This window comes from Aquarana catesbeiana, linkage group LG03 (assembly GCF_042186555.1).
Source record: "Aquarana catesbeiana isolate 2022-GZ linkage group LG03, ASM4218655v1, whole genome shotgun sequence".
In the NCBI taxonomy this organism is placed as follows: Eukaryota; Metazoa; Chordata; class Amphibia; order Anura; family Ranidae; genus Aquarana; species Aquarana catesbeiana.
Window position 1 is genome coordinate 468,221,113 of NC_133326.1, and position 20,844 is coordinate 468,241,956.

General features: G+C 40.6%; 1 protein-coding gene across 1 annotated transcript in view; it reads right to left on the reverse strand.

Moving 5' to 3' along the window:
* Nucleotides 1-4,152: 4,152 nt before the first annotated feature.
* APBB3 (amyloid beta precursor protein binding family B member 3) overlaps nucleotides 4,153-20,844 on the reverse strand; it is a 169,925-nt gene continuing 153,233 nt past the window's right edge. Inside the window, exons 10-13 of the mRNA XM_073620865.1 lie at nucleotides 19,475-19,558; nucleotides 13,574-13,689; nucleotides 4,773-4,955; nucleotides 4,153-4,500 (exon numbers count right to left, since the gene is read on the reverse strand). Coding sequence (XP_073476966.1) covers nucleotides 4,270-4,500; nucleotides 4,773-4,955; nucleotides 13,574-13,689; nucleotides 19,475-19,558 — 614 coding nt within the window. The 3' untranslated portion in view covers nucleotides 4,153-4,269. The remainder of the gene's footprint in view (nucleotides 4,501-4,772; nucleotides 4,956-13,573; nucleotides 13,690-19,474; nucleotides 19,559-20,844) is intronic.

The window sequence follows — 20,844 nt, forward strand, 5'->3', positions numbered from 1 at the left end:
AAGTATTTAAGATGTGTATGTAGCTTTGCCTCTGCAGTTTAGTTTTAGCAAATATGTTACACATGATACGTTATACATAACACAATATGTTATACAGGATGAAGAATCAGCTCTAATGCCGTGTACACACGGCCAGACTTTTCGACCAAACTTGTCCGACGGAACGAATCTGTCGGACAATTCGACCGTGTGTGGGCTTCATCGGACCTGCAGCGGACTTTTTCTGTTGAAAATGTGACAGACTTTAGATTTAGAACATGTTTCAAATCTTTCCGAGGGACTTGAGTCTGGTTGAAAAATCAGTTAGTCTGTATGCTAGTCCGATGGACAAAAACTGATCCTCTCTTCTGGGTCCTGTGTCAAGCGGCTGCCCTGCAGCATAGTAACCGCAGGGGTTGACTGCCTGGCACTGGTGCAACTCCTTGCATTTTTTTCAGTGAATGAAAAGTGTTCTCTGATTGAATAAGGTGGAGATTTTGACATCACTGTTCCATCTCTCTGCCTTGTCTAATCTGAGAACACTTTGCATTCATTGAGAAAAATGCAAAACATTCTCTGAATGGCACCCATGCCGAGTGAGGGAACCCCTGTGTTCAGTGCATGGGTCCTGGAAAACAGCGAGGATCACTGTAGTAGCGGCAACTACTACAATGATTTTCTGCTTTTACAGGGATTGGCCAAGTATGGATTTTGTATAATTACATTGGTCCAAGCTAAAGCAATGTACATACAGTGGGGACAGAAAGTATTCAGACCCCCTTACATTTTTCACTCTTTGTTATATTGCAGCCATTTGCTAAAATCATTTAAGTTCATTTTTTTTCCTCATTAATGTACACACAGCACCCCATATTGACAGAAAAACACAGAATTGTTGACATTTTTGCAGATTTATTAAATTAGAAAAACTGAAATATCACTTGGTCCTAAGTATTCAGACCCTTTGCTCAGTATTTAGTATAAGCACCCTTTTGATCTAATACAGCCATGAGTCTTTTTGGGAAAGATGCAACAAGTTTTTCACACCTGGATTTGGGGATCCTCTGCCATTCCTCCTTACAGATCCTTTCCAGTTCTGTCAGGTTGGATGGTAAACGTTAGTGGACAGCCATTTTTAGGTCTCTCCAGAGATGCTCAATTGGGTTTAAGTCAGGGCTCTGGCTGGGCCATTCAAGAACAGTCACAGAGTTGTTGTGAAGCCAATCCTTCGTTATTTTAGCTGTGTGCTTAGGGTCATTGTCTTGTTGGAAGGTAAACCTTCGGCCCAGTCTGAGGTCCTGAGCACTCTGGAGAAGGTTTTCGTCCAGGATATCCATGTACTTGGCCGCATTCATCTTTCCCTCGATTGTATCCAGTCATCCTGTCCCTGCAGCTGAAAAACACCCCCACAGGATGATGCTGCCACCACCATGCTTCACTGTTGGGACTGTATTGGACAGGTGATGAGCAGTGCCTGGTTCTCTCCACACATACCGCTTAGAATTAAGGCCAGTTCTATCTTGGTCTTATCAGACCAGAGAATCTTATTTCTCACCATCTTGGAGTCCTTCAGGTGTTTTTTAGCAAACTCCATGTGGGCTTTCATGTGTCTTACACTGAGGAGATGCTTCCATCAGGCTACTCTGCCATAAAGCCCTGACTGGTGGAGGGCTGCAGTGATGGTTGACTTTCTACAACTTTCTCCCATCTCCCAACTGCATCTCTGGAGCTCAGCCACAGTGATCTTTCGGTTCTTCTTTACCTCTCTCACCAAGGCTCTTCTCCCCCAATAGCTCAATTTGGCCGGATGGCCAGCTCTAGGAAGGGTTCTTGTTGTCCCAAACGTCTTCCATTTAAGGATTATGGAGGCCACTGTGCTTTTAGGAACCTTAAGTGCAGCAGAAATTTTTTTGTAACCTTGGCCAGATCTGTGCCTTGCCACAATTCAGTCTCTGAGCTCTTCAGGCAGTTCCTTTGACCTCATGATTCTCATTTGCCCTGATATTTACTGTGAGCTGTAAGGTCTTATATGGACAGGTGTGTGGCTTTCCTAATCAAGTCCAATCAGTATAATCAAACACAGCTGGACTCAAATGAAGGTGTAGAACCATCTCAAGGATGATCAGAAGAAATGGACAGCACCTGAGTTAAATATATAAGTGTCACAGCAAAGGGTCTGAATACTTAGGACCATGTGATATTTCAGTTTTTCTTTTTTAATAAATCTGCAAAAATGTCAATAATTCTGTGTTTTTCTGTCAATATGGGGTGCTGTGTGTACATTAATGAGGAAAAAAAATGAACTTAAATGATTTTAGCAAATGGCTGTGATATGACTGATTTCTGATTGGGACTCTAAAACAAAGTTAATACTGCAGCTGCAGGAACAGATTCACAGGACTCAATCACTGTGTTTAAAATGTCCGTTCAGTGAAAATTTATTATTACATGTTATTTTATACATAGATAAGAAAGGAGTGGTGTGAGATGTTATTAAAAACTAACAAATAGAAATATATTATTAAAAACTAGCGAATAGAACAATTGCAAAAGTAAAAACTGAGAAGGGAGGGGGGAGTAGAGAGCGTTTAGTAGGAGAAGTGTCTGTGTGTTAGGTGAAGGTTACAGAACACATTTCAACAGTGAGAACAAAATGGAGTCTCTTGTGCTTAAATGAACAGTACAGTGAATGTCCATGTCAGCTGCAATATAACAAAGAGTGAAAAATTTAAGGGGGTCTGAATACTTTCCGTCCTCACTATATGCAAAAAAAAAAACATACCTGGAATTCAGCCTTAAGGAGAGCTCACTAAAGGAGTTTGCAATAAATATAAGAAGCCATGTGGCAATTCAGCCCACCAATTTTAATAATAAAAAAAAAAACATGGTACCAAACTTGGGTTGGCTTTTTCTAATAATGTTAAACAGACTGTACTGCACCTGAGATGGAGTTGTGATTTTTCCTTTTATAAACAACACATTTTAACAGTAATTTTCAGATGCCTGACATTAAAAATAAAAAATAATTTTCATATTTTTTTTGTCAATGCATCAAATTTATTAAGAACAAATCCACTGATAAACTAGTGGTGCTATTAAATATTTACAATTAAAGCATATTTTACAGTGCGGTTCATTCCCTAAACACAAAGCGAGGATTAACATTTACATCATCTAACTCATACTATATACTTTCAATAGACTTTACATCTACTTCTTACACGAGGAACAACACGCTTTTGTTTTCTTAGTCAATGTGTCCCAACATTCACTGTCAGCTCTTGCTGCAGCACTTGCAGCCTGTGGTTGGTACAGCATTAAAGTTGGTAATTTCTTCCATACACAACGAATCCTTCAAATAATACAATACTCTATGCTGCTTGGAATGCATGTAAGGATTTCCACGTGGCTTGCAAGGCATACATTTTGTTATTCTTTCTTTTTAAAAGTAGATGATCTTTGAAAATAATTATTAGGTGTATGCAATGGTTGTTTAGAATACATTTTGGTTTATGAATAAAGTGCAAGAGAAAAAGTACAGTAACGCATAGCAACCAATCAGAATTCAGGTTACTGAAGTCAGACAAGTTCTGAATGGGGTTGCAATGTGTACTTTACATTGACCATGATGCTTCACTCCTTGCAATATTTTATGAGCCTGGATGATTTTTTTGTATATAGGTACACTTACTAATATGTGAAAATCCATGTTTCTTCAGCATTTTCCCCCCTTGCTGTTTTCACGGTCGGGCCTGTCAGCATATTAGAGGATAGTCCATTGTAGTGCCTGGGGCTGATGTACATTTCTAACAGAAAGCAATGGGAGGAAGATTGCAGTGGCACACTCGGAGGTAGGTATAACGTTACATAAGAGTGCCCTAATCACCCTCTACCAAAAAACAAATTATACATTTTCCCTGGGGGCGCACTATACAATGGACCATGTGGTATTATAGCTCATAGTAAATAGTCAGATATAAGCTTTAATTATTATTAATAAAAGCTGTAATCTGGTCAGTATGGGCACTAATTCATCACTGATGTGCATATACAGTACCATGCTATTAATTAATTTTCTGTCATACTGGATAATTTCATCAAATACCTCTACCTGGTTATGGTAACTTACTGATATAGCACAGAAGAATTTCAGCACCAGGAATTATCCCAATATTATTTTATAGTAAACAACTGTTAGTTCTGAAATTACAGAAAGAACAAACTTTCTAAAATATCTATAAAACAGGCAAAAAACTAAAAAAGATATATTCCCTGTATCTCTGTTCTAGTCTAAGGGCTATGCCTGACATGTTTCTGCTTAAATGCTTCAAAGAAAGCCATTACTCCTCTTCTTTTACTTGTTCCTCCATTTTTCTGAAGAGTGTGGCCTGATGAGTTAAAAGGAGAAATCGGCGAGTCCACAGATGTAGTCCTCTTTATTTTCAGAAGTGATTTGCCATTTCCGCCTTTGGGCTTCATCCGTGATGATGATGATGCTACCACACATTTTTGATACTGAACCTAATAAAAGAGATGCACATGATTAAGGGCCGAGTCAGTTTTAATCAATAATTTAGTCAACAATTAAAACTTGACCCAGGAGAATGTCCTTCCTGTCAGAGAGTAGAAACAGGAATATTTAACTCAGAAAATTGACAAGGCTCCAAAGGAAGTGGTCTCGCCCCAAGTCAATGTTGATTGGGGATAAGGACTGCTACAAAGTTTTCTTTTTTCAATACAAAGATGTGTGGCAATTGTCAGTCATCTTCCTAGGACACGTCAACACCACTTACCATACATGCAGCCTGTACTGCCTCTGAGACATGTCCGGCATCTGGCTCACACCAGAATACTGTGCACTGGAAACACTGCTTGCCTACATCCACGATCATTGCAAATGTGTGAGGATCTTGCCCAATACCCATAAATGTCACATATCGAACTGAACATTGCCAGACAGGCTCTTCTTCAACAACCTGAAACATTAAAAAATGTACACCTGTTATCATATAAGTATGTGAATACATCACATGAAGTCTACCTCTAGCATTAGGAAGCAGTTCTGTAGATAATAGTTTTTACTTCATGTTGGAGAAAGACTGGAGAGGTAGTGGTAAGTATCCTAACCCGCTTATTACAAATTTAAATAGTACCGCGCTACAGTAACCAAAGTTATGGAACAATTATAATAATAACAATAATTATAAAAAATTTGGATCACAGTGCTCGATACATCAAAATATACATAAATAAATCCAATATCAGTGGATAATTTAAATCAGTGCAGATGATGAATAGTCTATGCAAAAACTGTATAAATAATAAAAGTGAAACAGTGATGAAAAAAACAAAGTATCAGCTTCCCATTAAGAGCTGCAATATACCACAGAGTGCTTCTTATTCCCAATTAGTGCTTAGACAGCTCAGGCGTGTGCTCCAGTTTCTCATTAGTGCTCAAAGAACACTCAACAGATCACCTCCAAGTGCTCCCCCCGCCAGGAATAATCTCACACATGGGACCATTGGGCTGTGACTTGTCATGCGACTTTATGTGTCCAAAGTCACTACTGAGTGATCTTTGAGCACCAATGAGAAATGGACCACTCGTCTGAACTGTCTGAGCACTATTTAGGAATAAGAAGCACTCTGTGGGATATTGCAGCTCCTAATGGGAAGCTACATCTTCGTTTTTTCATCGCTGTTTCACCTTTATTATTTATACAGTTTTTCTGCATGGATTATTCATCATCTGCACTAATTTAAATTATCCACTGATATTGGATTCATTTATGAATATTTTGATGTATCGAGCACTGTGATCCAATTTTTTTTATAATTATTACTATTATTATAATCATTCCTTTACTTTGGTTACTGTAGTGCGGTACTATTTAATTTGTAATATATTTGGCACATTTATGAGAGTGTGAACAGTACCAGCAGCATAGTCAGCCTACCTTTTGGTCATTATTTTCCACACCCCAAAGTCAGGCTCCAGAGCTGCTCCACGCCCAAAAATTCACTGCAAAATTGAAGGTATGGCTGGAGTTCAGCAGGTTTCATGTACATGCAGGTTTACTGCAGTACTAAAAATCCTAATTTGATGTTTTGGGACCAAGAATACAGGGTAAACTCTAGTCAGAGAGGCACACCCAATATTTTTTTTCTGTAATCAGGGGCAGGGAGGCAACAATTACAAAACTGACAACTGGACATACATAGCACATTTGAATGAGCACAAACAAATATAAAAACATAATTCATTTAACTTTAAAAACATACAACATACAGAACAAGTAAAAAAAAAAAAAAAAAAAAAAAAAAAACACTGATAAAAATAAACCCAGAGACTAACATTAATGTTTTGTCAAGCAATGCAGACCTCCGCAGTATAACCACTTCATTATTCTCTTTTGCCACAATTTTGAAAAGTCTCCAAATTAATTTGTCTGATGACATTGCACTTGGAAGGGTAGATGGAGGTATTTTAAGGTGTTGACTCATTTGATTCCAATACAGCACCACTGAACAGATTTCATATTCTGCTGTACAGTACCAAGAGGTACATGAGGAACAGGGAGCTATCATTATGATAACAGTCAGTTCCAGGTTTTCTTTCTCATTACAAATACTGTAATTTCCAGGACCATGTGTGTGTGTGTGTATATATATATATATATATATATATATATATATATATATATATATACATACAGTTTTGCTCAAAAGTTTACATACCCATCAATCAACTGTGTTTACTTTCTTTAAATCATAATGACAACAGAAACTACCTAAATGACCCTGATCAAAAGATTACATACCCTGGCCTGATGACATGCACACAAGTTGACACAAATGGGTTTGAATGGCTATTAAAGGTAACCATATTGACCTGTGATCTGTTTGCTTGTAATTATGTGTGTGTGTATAAAAGATCAATGAGTTTCTGGACTCCTGACAGACCCTTGCATCTTTCATCCAGTGCTGCACTGACATTTCTGGATTCTGGGTCATGGGGAAAGCAAACGAATTGCCAAAGGATCTGCGGGAAAAGGTAGTTGAACTGTATGAAACAGGAAAGGGATATAAAAAGATATCCAAGGAATTGAGAATGCCAATCAATCAGCAGTGTTCAAACTCTAATCAAGAAGTGGAAAATTAGGGGGGTTCTGTTGAAACCAATCCACTGTCAGGTAGACCAACTAGAATTTCAGCCACAACTGCCAGGAAAATTGTTCGGGATACAAAGAAAAACCCACAAATAACTTCAGGTGAAATACAGGACTCTCTGAAAACATGTGGTGTGGCTGTTTCAAAATGCACTTGAAGAAAGATGGGCTGTATGGTCGAGTCACCAGAAGAAAGCCATTACTACGCAAATGCCACAAAGTATCTGTCAGAGAAATGGCAGAAGCCGGACTTGCCAGTATCGGCACTTCCCTGTGCGCCTGCATGGCAGAGTAGCACTACGGCGCACACGGGTGTGTGCGATACAGCAGGCTGGCGCATACGGGTGCGCGATACAGCAGGTCAGCGCATACAGGTGCACGATGCAGCGCATCGGCGTGTGCGCGCAATAGCGCGCACAATGTGAGATCCCCCTGGTGGGCCTATAAAAGGCAGTTCAGCCCCTTGTTTAATTGCTGGTTTGTCTTTCAGCTTTTAGTGTTAATGTTCCAAGCTCTGTGTACCTGTGCCTGCCTGTTGTGACCCGGATTGACCCTAACCTCCTCTGATCTTCTCCAGCACTTTGACCCCGGCTTGCTTAAAGGAATCCTCTACTGACTGATCTCTGTGTATGACCCCGGCTTGCCTAAAGGACTTCTCCACTGCCTGATCTCTGTGTTTGACTCTCGGTCTCCTCCTCAAGACTCTGCTCCAGTCTCCATTTCCAGATCTGGGTGTTAGAGCCCCGGCCAGGCTTCTCATCCCATCCTACAGGAGATCTCCACACAAGCCTCTTCTACCTGCTGGTGACCCGTGCCTCTCTGTGCCCTATACCCTCTGTGCCACCTTCAGGGGTGGAGTGCACTCAGCTGCAAGGGGAACCACTCTCAGCATCCCGGCCTTGGTGAGTAGCTGACAGTATCCCGCTTACAATATACCAAACAGCACAGAGACAAGCCTCAAACCATCTGGCACAAAGTCATTTGGAGTGATGAAACCAAAATTGAGCTTTTTGGCCACAAGCATAAATGCTACAATTGGAGAGGAGTCAACAAGGCCTATGATGAAAGGTACACCATTCCTACTGTGAAACACGGAGGTGGATTGCTGATGTTTTGGGGATGTGTGAGCTGCAAAGGCACAGGGAATTTGGTCAAAACTGATTGCAAGATGAATGCAGTATGTTATCGAAAAAATACTGGACGAACATTTTAATTCATCAGCCAGGAAGCTGCTCACGGGACGTAATTGGACATTCCAACATAACAATAATCCAAAACACAAGGTCAAGTCGACCTGTCATTGGCTACAGCAGAATAAAATGAAGGTTCTGGAGTGGCCATCTCAGTCTCCTGACCTCAATATCAATGAACCACTCTGGGGAGATGTCAAACATGCAGTTCATGCAAGACGGCCCAAGAATTTACAGGAACTGGAGGCTTTTTGCCAAGAGGAATGGGCAGCTTTACCATCTGAGAAGATAAAGAGCCTCATCCACAAATACTACAAAAGACTTCAAGCTGTAATTGATGTTAAAGGGGGCAATACACGCTATTAAGAACTGGGGTATGTAAACTTTTGATCAGGGTCATTTGGGTAGTTTCTGTTGCCATTATGATTTAAAAAGAGTAAACACAGTTGATTGATAATAAATGGCTTCAGCCAAACACTAAATATGAGTGAAAGAAAAGTTTTTGTGTTATCTTCCATATTCTCTGAAAAATGACCAAGAATCATAAATTCTGCAAGGGTATGTAAACTTATGAGCACAACGGTATATATATATAATTTCGAAGATCAATGCACTTTTAGTATGCAGCACACCATTACTGTATCACTATACAAGTGTATGTATGCCCTGACAATTAACTTCCCTTATTTGCTCCCTTTTATATATACTGTTTTGAAAAACATTTCTGAATCATAAAGCCATTGCTTTATGTTGGATGAACCCTTCACCCACTCGTGTGTCACAGTGGGAAGCAATGGTTAATCATATTGTACCATACCAAAAGATTATATATAGGAGAAGAAAATTTCACCTTTAAGTTCCACATGATTCAAACCTTGCTTCAGATGGAACATAAGATTGATGGGTTCATATACTAAGCAACCCTTATCATATCTGATGTATTCTTGCACAATAAGTACACACAAAAATGTTGTGGTGAAGGTGGAGGAGAGGTGGATGACATTCTGCAGTTCTAACACAGTTCCTGTCCAAGGGTGACAACTTTGCTCCTCTATAGGTACAGTACTATAGGCACTGTCACCCTATAACAGTAAGTGTGTTAATGGCAGGATCACCAGGTGAAAATGGAGGGAAAAAACCCTGATAAAGAAACTAATGTAGTGATCGATCTTAGGACTGTAAGCTGCAATATATTACATTTTTATTATTGGGTTTAGAAAAACTTTAAAGTGGTTCTACAGTCTGAGTGTTTTTTTATCATAATGCATTCTGTGAATTAGAATTAAAAACTCCCCACTACTTGCCCCCCCATCCCTAAACATTTACCTCACTCCTCTCATGATCCAATGATGTCTCAACTGCAGACCACTTTCCCCTATTTCTGTTCTCACATGAGACACAGGAAGCAGTGAGAGCTAAAGGCTCCCATTGCTGTTTGTCAAACTCCTGTGAGGAGTGAGAGAAGGTGGGGCTTTTACCGCACCTGTTAAGGGGGATCCGGAGGAGAAGAGGAGTGGACAGCGCTGGTAAGGGACCGCTCTGTGCAATATTGTTACACAAAGCAGGTAAGTATAACAATTTTTTAAAATTTTAGCCACATCCCCCCCCCCATTATATCACTTTAAGCCCTGGTTCACACTGACAGTGGGAATGAAATTTCATTCCCGCATGTCAGTCCCAACTTCAGGGGCGATTTCAGAGACATCTGTGCGAGTTTCTGTACAGATGTCAAATGGAAAGATGGAAATCGCACCCCGAAATCGCCAAAAGTAGTACAGAAACTACTTTTGCTGATCGACGCGGCGTCAAACCGATTCGGACGCTGCCATTGCCGCCGATTTGGCATGCACTTTGACATATCAAAGCGCATGCCAAATTGCATCAATGTGAACCAGGGCTAAGCCTTGTAAAGTAGTAAGTTTCCTATGCCCAAGTGATAGGATTAATGCACTATGCCCTGCACATTTTTGTATTAGATAATTTATTGACCAATTAAATATAAATTAAAGCCTATCTCAAGTCAAAACATATTTTTTTTCAGGTTTGACAAAGCTTAGGGCTTATTTACATGGGCACTCTGCCCGTGCAGCGACCATTTGTTTATTTCTCTGTTACTGCACAATGAGATTTCCCAATCTGTGGGCAATGATTGTTCTTTTTTCTATGGGGAAATGGAATGAATATTTCACAGCAAATGTCCCAAATTCACCTGTTGATGTATGTTGCAGCCAGTCCTGATGGTACAGCAAAGCAATTAAAGATAGATAGATGCCTGTCTTCAGCTCTCCATGAGACAGCTGCTTTTTTTGACAGGTCTAATTAATAAAGTTAGCACCTATGTACATAGAACAGAATTCTATGGACTCTGATTGTGTGCAGCAATAAAAATGGACTGTGCCTAAGATCAAGTGTAGTATCTGTTCTTATCAGTGTCCAGTAGGGGTGCTATGCTGTCATGGCTATTTAGTTTCCCTGCTGGTATGATGGGGGCACTGAAGGCTAGCACCAGCTAGAACAGAAACCAGGGTACCCACAGGCAGTTGGGGCACAGGAGTTATTCTCCCTGAGAAAACAGGATAGGCCCAGTTCCTCCTGGTTTGAATGGATCTTATCTGGCCATGGCCTGGGAAGGCAGAGAGTCTGCGGTGTCTGTGCCCCCTGGGAGTGATCGCCCTTTTTAGTAATGCTTGGGTGTAGGACTCCACGGTGTGAAAAGGCACATGGTCATAGCCACTAAAAATGTTTTTCTGCACTGCGCCTCTATAGGCTAGGCCTTCTGGCTAAGTCCAGGGCAATTTTTGTTACCAGGCCTCAGAGCCTAGCCAGGGCACATTGCACGGCCACTTTTTATTTATTTCATTAATCTTTCTCCTCATATTTGTCACTTTTCACTTTTGTGTGTGTTTTTCTCACTGGATGGAGTGTGTGAGTCCTCTGACTTGCCCTAAAGTCTAGGGGGAGCATGTGGGGCCATGAAGTTCCTTCCTCCCCTGAACCTGGGGGGTCTCTCTTCGGGAGAGCCCCTCGACCTAGTGGCCGGCTTCGGCTGGCCACAATGAAAGGGGTTCACCAGGCCTTCTGGCTAGACGGACCAAGTTCGTAACCTTGTCCTTGTCAGCAGCCTTGCGCCCAGGAGGTTCAAGGAAAGGTCCTACCCCTTCGAAGGGGTGGACAAAAACTCACCTTTAAGTGCACTTTATTGTGTTTGTTCACATGTTTTTTGTACACCTAACCACTTATCGTTTTCAGCACTACTGCAAATTAAAAATACATGAATAAAAATGGACTATGCCTTCCTTACAATGCAGACTGCTCCGAGTAAGGTATAGTAGGACATATTAGTTTACAACAGAAATATATTAGCATAGTGCTGTTATTGCAGGTGGTATTAGACAACAATGAAACACAGAAAAGCATGAATGAAGTTATGCCCCCCCCCCCCATTAAAAAATATATATATATATATTTTTTTTTTTTTACAAAAAGGCAATGTCTTTTTGTTTGCATTTGTAGCGGATGCGCCGCATATTACTACTACTATACATATTACTCGGGTCGCCGCTGGAGTAACACAGTTTCTATTGAGAGGGAGAGCATCCCCAGTCAGCTCCTGCAGGTGATTCCTCCCCCCTCCCTCTGCTCGCTGACACTGCATAATGTGAGAGCTCACACAACCACGGCCGCCTGATCTGCATCCTCATTGGCAGGGAGAAGAGCGAGTTGCAGGAAGGACTCCACCAGGACTCTCAGTTACTGAAAAAACAGACTGATTTCTCCCATCCTTAGGACAGGAGAACCAGCCTGTAAATTCCAAGAGATGCCAGACCAGCGCTGTCAATAGCAGGGGCAGGACAGCAAGAGGAGTCTGGGGAACCCCACAGTGGCAGAACACCAGGGCCTGGTGGCAAGACAACCTTTGCAACCCTGATAGTTCTCCCACTGCTTTGGACCTTTATATTTTCATGGTAAGCTGGTGACATATATCTCTTGCTCTCTGCCACCCTGGGGGGGCCCCAATACAGTAGGAAGGGAGCTCACTGCAGAACATGTGAAAGGGCCGTTGTGGAATCATAGTAAAGGGTCCCAGGATATATATATATATATGGCCACATTATTTATAGTTGCCACCCTACTTTTGTCCCTGTCCCCCCCATGTGCCCCCCCTAAATATGAAAGCTGGAGACGTCACTGGAAGCAGTGGTCTCTCTGTAGAGATTCTGCACTCCCCCTGCTTAGTGACAGCTACAGCTCTTTCATTAGCAGGGTGCATGAGCTTTGCTGGTTGCAGAGCTTTATTTCTGACTCAGCAGGGGCCTATCGGACCTCTGGAGAAAGCCCATTGCTTCCATACACAGAACAAGGGTCCTTCTCTTCAGAATGATGGCAAGGAATAAGCTTGTCTACTTGGGATGTGACTGCTTTCTAACAAAAACAAACTGTAAGACTGCAGATAGTATTTAGCTAATTTATTATATAGAAAAAATTAGAGAGTAAATTACTATGCTCTACATCTTTGCTTTCTGCTATGAGATGTTGGTGGCAGGAAAAATGAACAGTTATTTAGTAATACTAGGTGAGGTCTGTTCAACCACTCTAGTATGTTTAGGGTTTAAATTAAAAATACCATTTAGTGAAATATGTAAATTTCAGAGTTAAAGTAACACAGAAGATACTGCTTCCTTGTCAGCTAGTTCTAATTTTGTTGTCTTACATTTATCTTCTGCACCAGACTCTTTAAAGTAAACCTAAACCTTAAAGGAAGAGAAGTATAAAAATATGAAAGCTACCACCGTTGACCTGCTTCTGAAAATGCTAGTTATTTGCCTGTCTCTGGCTTCAATGATGACCTGGAACAAGCATGCAAATTAGTAAGCCACTGTCAAATCAGAACTCTTGATCTGATCAGTGATTCATAATCACGTCATGCTGATCATTAGATCAGCTGATCATTAGATCCCAGCAGCTATCAATTTCAGATGTCGAGGTCAGCAAAGACCGCTTCCATTTTCTCTTCTTAAAAGTTTTCTTTAATTTCATGCTTCAAGTTTTTCATTTTGTTACAAAATGTGGGGTAGAGCAAATTACAGCAATCTCCTACTTGCCAATTCCACTTCAATTTCCATCTAAAAATTGAACATTTTGCACAAAAGCAAGCAATCCCATTTTCACAGAGAAAATCAAGGCAGGAACATGTAAAAAAAACTTAATATAGTCATAAATGCTACAGAGAATTACCTCTCTCCGATGTATAGTCACTGCTGTATCAGTCACTTCAATGACAGCAGCTGTCCAGTTTTCCCTGAGTGTGGTGCTGATTATGTTCTTTATAGTATCATTCAGTACTTCCATCCCTGCATTAAAAAGATTAGTTATTAAAAAAACACTTTTTTTACTTGTTTAATACAAAGCAAGGGGGGCATTTATATACTTGAGCAGTATGCATCTGTTGTAAGAAAGTTATTATAAACTGTAGTTTGAATTATAACATACTATAAAGGGGCCATTGATAAAGAAGCAGTATGTCCATGGCTGTCCCACGGCTTTTCTATTAAAATGTCACCAGGCACATTATAAAGCACTGATGTATGCTTTATAAAGACATTTTGACTGCAGCGTTATAGACACTTCAGGCTCCCCCACATTTTGAAATGAAATGCCGGCAGGTCTTTATAAATAGGCCCCTCAAGGTTTGTTTACATGGGCGATGGACAAAGGAGGACATCTAGTGATTTTGCTGTTTCAGCCACTGTTCAGGTCAAATTGTAGATAGGAAAACTCTAGGCATGGGACTTTAAGGGCACAATAGTATTAAACTACAAAAAATATATTTAATAGGGATATTTTATTAGAAAAATATAAAAGACATTGGACACACATAGATTGTTTAAAAACACTTCAGCCTAGATATAAATCCTAGTAGTAGTACACCGTGTGGATCCTATCCTGCAAATTTATGTAGCATAAAGAAGGCTCTAAACGTATACATATATCGCTTAGTCCATATATAGGAGAAATACTTCCCCTGAAAATTGAACAGTAGGCAAGCACATAATTATAGCAGACAAGATGCAGCAGGTTTGGTAATCCACGGTGAGGTGTTCTCTAGTTGCTCTACATGTTTCGCGTTACACAGAACGCTTCCTCAGGAGCTAGAGATTCAATTGAGTGTGGTAGGATTGCATAAATCAATCAATAGTGATTGTATGCAAATGGTCACAATTTGATCATAAATATAGGGTATCTGAATTAAATTGGGAACAGCAATCGGCCACAACCTGGAACCTCTCAGAAAAATGTAGCAGGAAACAACAAGGTACCGTCCGGTCTATGCAGGGACTGGTGCTGTGGCCGCCAACAGCACCGGTCCCTGCATAGACCGGACGGTACAACCTTGTTGTTTCCTCTCATCTACCCGAGGCACTACAACGATAAAGCCTTTGCTTTCCCTCTTATGGATACCTGATGCTACATTTTTCTGAGAGGTTCCAGGTTGTGGCCGATTGCTGTTCCCAATTTAATTCAGATACCCTATATTTATGATCAAATTGTGACCATTTGCATACAATCACTATTGATTGATTTATGCAATCCTACCACACTCAATTGAATCTCTAGCTCCTGAGGAAGCGTTCTGTGTAACGCGAAACATGTAGAGCAACTAGAGAACACCTCACCGTGGATTACCAAACCTGCTGCATCTTGTCAGCTATAATTATGTGCTTGCCTACTGTTCAATTTTCAGGGGAAGTATTTCTCCTATATATGGACTAAGCGATATATGTATACGTTTAGAGCCTTCTTTATGCTACATAAATTTGCAGGATAGGATCCACACGGTGTACTACTACTAGGATTTATATCTAGGCTGAAGTGTTTTTAAACAATCTATGTGTGTCCAATGTCTTTTATATTTTTCTAATAAAATATCCCTATTAAATATATTTTTTGTAGTTTAATACTATTGTGCCCTTAAAGTCCCATGCCTAGAGTTTTCCTATCTACAATTCGATTCCTGGGGACGTTGGCACAAATCGCTACTGAGTACCTGCAGAGTCACCCTGCTCATTGAGGTACTTTGGCACTAGGTCTTTCATTTGACACTGTTCAGGTCACCCGCTATCCATAGCCATTGGGAGAAGCATTTGAAGTCAATAGGATGGAAAGGTAAAAAGAGAGGCAACTATTTATGGAATGTTTGGATCAGTTCAGGATTACATGATGATGTCCCATGTATGCAGAATGGCTCAATACACCTTTTCACATTTGGACGCCACATAAAAGGCATTGAAGCTGAACTCCAGCCAAAAACAACTTTCACCCATTTGCACTGTAAAAATAAATAAACACTAGTAAAGTGCAATGTGTAGCCGCTGCTGCATTATGTTATACTCTTACTTCCATTAACCCCATATGGTAAAGTTAGTGTTGAATGACGAACCCAGCAATAATAGAGTTCTGGTTGGAGTATACAGATTAAAGACGGGCCATTCACTCTGCAGCTTGTCTATTCCAAAAACACTTTGCATTCTTTTTAATAAATGCAAGGCGTTCTATGATTGGAGAGAGAGAGATTATAAAGTTCTTGTACAGGGGAAATGAAAGAATAGGTCTTACATAACACAGCAGCAGCTGGACATTGCACACGATTCATTAGTGTTCATTTATTTTTAGAGTACAAATTTCTGAAAATTCTTTTTAGCTTTAACAATTTGTGCCTGTTGAAGGGAAGCCGGTAATTCTGGTGGTCCCCGGCTTGGCCCAGGTGACCTTGGTATGCAAAGATCGTAAAGATGGCAGTGGGAAGACCTTGGGTTCTTCCGCTACGCCCAGATCTAATCTCACAGGGCCCAATATTTCATCCTGCCTTACGAAGTCTGAATTTGACACGTCCTCATCCGACCTTTTTGCCTAAAGTGGTTTCAAGATTCCATCTGAATCAAGATGTGGTCCCACCATTATTTTTTCCAGATCCACAGTCCGCGGAGGATAAGTTGTTACACTCTTTAGATGTTGTAAGAGCAGTCAAAATCTATCTGCAGGCAACGGCTAAGTTACGAAAGACTGATTGTCTATTTATACTGCCAGAAGGCCCCAAAAAGGGCCAGGCAGCGTCAAAGTCCACTATCTCTAGATGGATTTGACAGGTTATTATTCAGGCTTATGGTTTGAAGAAAATTCCTCCTTTTCAGGTTAAAGCGCACTCGACTAGAGCAGTTAGTACTTCTTGGGCAGTGTATCACCAGGCCTCCATGGCTCAGATCTGCATGGCTGCAACTTGGTCTTCGGTCCCTACATTCACCAGATTCTATCAGGTGGATGTAAGAGGGTATGAGGATGCCACCTTCGAGTGCAGTGTGCTGCAGGCAGCAGTATAGGTCCTCACGTCCGATGGCGGCCTGTGTTTCTGATCTGTGTCTCCCTCCCCTCAAATTTGGGCATTGCTCTGGGACATCCCACTTAGTAATTGTCAAAGGCTCTGTGTCCCGTGATGTATGAACAAGAAAATAGGATTTTTAAAACAGCTTACCTGTAAAATCCTCTTCGGGATTATACGTTGGGATACTTATTGCTTTGCTACAAAACTAAGGTACTCTCCACATGGGAGGGGTTATATAGGGGAGGAACTCGCCTTGTAATTAGGGTTGCCAGTGTCCAATCACCTGATGGTGACTATCTAACTTAGTAATTATCAAAGGCCCTGTGTCCCGTGATGTACTCCCAAGAAAAGGATTTTACAGGTAAGCTGTTTTAAAATCCTATTTTTTTTCATCCAGGAAAACATGGAATAATTAATAAGCGTTGTATATAGACCTCAATAGCGGGTTACCATTTTACACATACAAAGCATAATGCAAACTTCTGCTCTGCCCCACTGAAAAGCAATCTGCGGCATCAGAGGGTGGTTGACAGGTGGCAGCAATGTGATATGTCGCCACATACTGCCTGTTGTAACCCTCAATAGACTGGTACTGTCTGCTGAACGCATCAAGAGGCTTACATTTTTTCTACGGCTGCAAAGCAAAACAATGTGGCCCTGAGTGGCTGCATGTCCTTGTTTTTGTTGGAGGTGGTGGGGTGGAAAACCATGGCTCAACTGCCTGCTTTTATTGACTCCTGGCCGTCTGTGTGAACAAACCCGGAACAGTATAGCAGAGAGATTTAAAATATATCAAAACCAAAAAATAAACATGTAATGAATGTTTTAATCATGAGGAAAAGTAGTGTAAGGAATAGGCCCCAGTGGTCAAGGCACTCCAATACATCAGTTTACAGAAGTGCTGTAATTTCTGTTAGTGGGCCTAATGATGCTGTATTACTAATTGTGATGGCTTAGCCCTTATTTAGAGCAGAAGCTTAAAGTGATTGTAAAGTCTCATTTTTTTTTTTTTACGTAAAAATAACATAACATATAACATGTTATACTTGCTCTGTGTAATGGTTTTGAAAACAGCAGCCTGGATCCTCCCCTTCTTGGGTCCCTCTTCGGTGCTCCTGGCCCCTCCCTCCTGTTGAGTGCCCCCACAGCAAGCAGCTTGCTATGGGGGCACTCAAGCCGAGCTACAGCTCCCTGTGTCCATTCAGACATGGAGCGGCAGCCCAGTCCCGACCCCTTTTTCTCCTCATTGGCTGACTGACTTTGATTGACAGCAGTAGGAGCCAGTGGCGCCACACTGGTGTCTCAGCCAATGAGGAGGGGACTCCCGGCCAGCCGAATGTGTCTCGTGCAACATCGCTGGATTTAGAGGGGATTCAGGTAAGTATTAGGGGGGCTGAGGGGGACTACTGCACTTAGAAGTCTTTTTATCTTAATGCATAGAATGCATTAAAATAAAAGTCTTCTTGACTTTACAATCACATACATTATACAATTTTCTTTCCTTCAATCACAGGTTGAAGGAAAGAAAATTGCTTGATTCCCCCATCAACACAGATAGTATTGATGAGGGAATCCCTCCTGCTGCACTATTGCATTATGACAGTGAGAGGTTTGCTAGCATTCAGAATACAATGATCACTGCTGCAGCTATAGCCTCTGGCAGTGATCACACAAAAAAAAACCCCAACAGCCTGTTTGTACTGAAGTTGATCGATGGATCGACTTCAGGACAACCAACCTGCCCATACGCAGATCGAAATTTGGCCAATTCCTGCTAAACCAGCTAAATAGAGATTAGATAACTTCCTTGACAAACTAGAAAAAATGTTGAAGCTTTGAAAAGTATTTTGAAGCACATTTTAATGTCAGCTCTTCAGCAATATTGATAGTTTGTACACCTCATTAATCATTTGGCAGGTTTATTTTAAAGGGACTTTGTCAAAATGCAGAAAATCTGTACTAAAAGTCTTTGATGGAAGTAGTAATTTCCTAAGTTTTTTTTAGCTGAAGCTGAACCTATTTGCTCTGAAGTTCCCAAGCAATCTATGCCTTTTCAGAATAACTTTGTTTTTGAGGGAGCCTTTCTAAAGCAGAACTCCAGACAAACCTGTAAAGAATAAATATCAAATAAAATCAGGTTTTACTGCAATACTTTTCTGCAATGTGAAGCTGTCCCCACAGTATTTATTTTCTGCCACAAGAGGTCCTCATTCTTCAGAGTTGAGTCAAGCATCATTCAACTCACTTTCTCTGAGCCCATGCTGCTATGGACCTGCCCACAGCCTGTGATTGGACAGTGAGGAAGAAGCAGTACAGAGATACGTTCATCACTGTCACTCTGTTTTCTTCTTCTATCATCATGCTCCTTGTCAGCACACAAACTGATTGGCTCCCTGTGCTGCTGATTCCTCTCCTACTCTGAGCTCTGCCATACAGGGATAGCCAGAAGCTGATACCAAGTGAAATGTAGGTGCTTACACTGCTTGTACTGGAAATGTATTTTTAATAGAGTATTAATGAATACAGAACTGTGTTAATTTGTGTCTTTTATATCTGCCTAGAGTGCAGCTTTAAATATGGAGACATGTACCCTATAAAAAGGCTAGATATCGTCATCTGCAATTGTACATTTTTTCAAAGGAAACATATAATACAGCATTAGACCATAGAGGGTAAGAATAAAGGGATACTATTTATTAGTTATACAATAAAGGGCTTCCTGGAGGAACAGATACAGAACAGTCTGTACAATAACTCACCCATTGGCTTTGTGACGGGAAGGCTGCCAATGAAAAGCAGTTCATATTTCTGAATGGACTCCCGCACAGTATCCAGAATATCAACTAGAACAAACAAAGTATGTGAAATTGCCATCCATTAAATAAACAACTGCTCAAAATGTATAATGCAGACTACAATGATGGAGGTGCTGCAAAGGGTCATTATCAATATATTTCACTTTTCCTTCAGTGCGTTTTCTAAAGCTTTCCTGTTTATGATTGCTAAAAAATGACTGCAAAAACAAAAAATATATATTAGTCAAAGCTGGCAATGTTTTTTTTTTTATGTTTGCTTTTGATGTCAAATGTATTATAGCTACAGAAACATTGTTATTTGCTGATAAGACAAAGCAGCTCTGATCATTGAGTATATTTTATCTTTCAGTGGTTGAATTGTTTGCTAAGGAACATCCAAAGGACCTGAGTATGGCAATATCCCGATTAATGGGGGGATTAGTGCCACTTCTGAGCTTTATATCCACTGACATATTAGATGGTTACAATGATCCATGAGTTCATATGAGGACAGTATGTTGTATGGCCTTGTTTGACTGCTTCTGTTATCCCCTACAAAATCAAAACATTCTAGAAAGCCATCCACAAGTTTAAAGTGAAAGTTTAGTGTTTTTTGATACATTTTTCTTTATGCATTACATTCAGTACTAAAAGAATGAAATAGCTGTATAATTTTTTTAATTAATTTAAATCAGGTGAATAGGAAGTACTGCATAGGAATATTTAATATTCATCACACACAGCGTGCACATGACATGTGCAAGGTTAGTATTCTCAAAACAGAACTAAACTCTCTCAGTCAACATTAACTATTTTAACCCTTATGCTGCTAGCAGCAGAATGTATTTTGGGGTGCAATTCCACATATGCCCATGGCCTGTGTGAGCAATATATCATTTAGTGACAACTTTGTGCAAAAAAAAAAAAAAAAGTTTGTCATTTTCTCGCAACTTGTGGCAAAATATAAAATATTCCATGGACTCAACATGCCTCTTAGCAAATAGCTTGGGGTGTCTACTTTCCAAAATGGGGTCATTTGGGGGGTTTTCTGCCATCTTGGCATTTGATGGCCTTCAAAACTGTGATAGGTAGTGAGGAGTGAAATCAAAAATTTACGCCCTTAGGAATCCTGAAGGCGGTGATTGGTTTTTTGGGGGCCCCGTACGCGGCTAGGCTCCCAAAAAGTCCCACACATGTGGTATCCCCGTACTCAGGAGAAGCAGCAAAATGTATTTTGGGGTGTAATTCCGCATATAACCATGGCATAGAATAAAATATATATATGCCAAAGCATGGGGGCATCCACCCGCAAAAGGTAGGAGCAAATCGCTCCT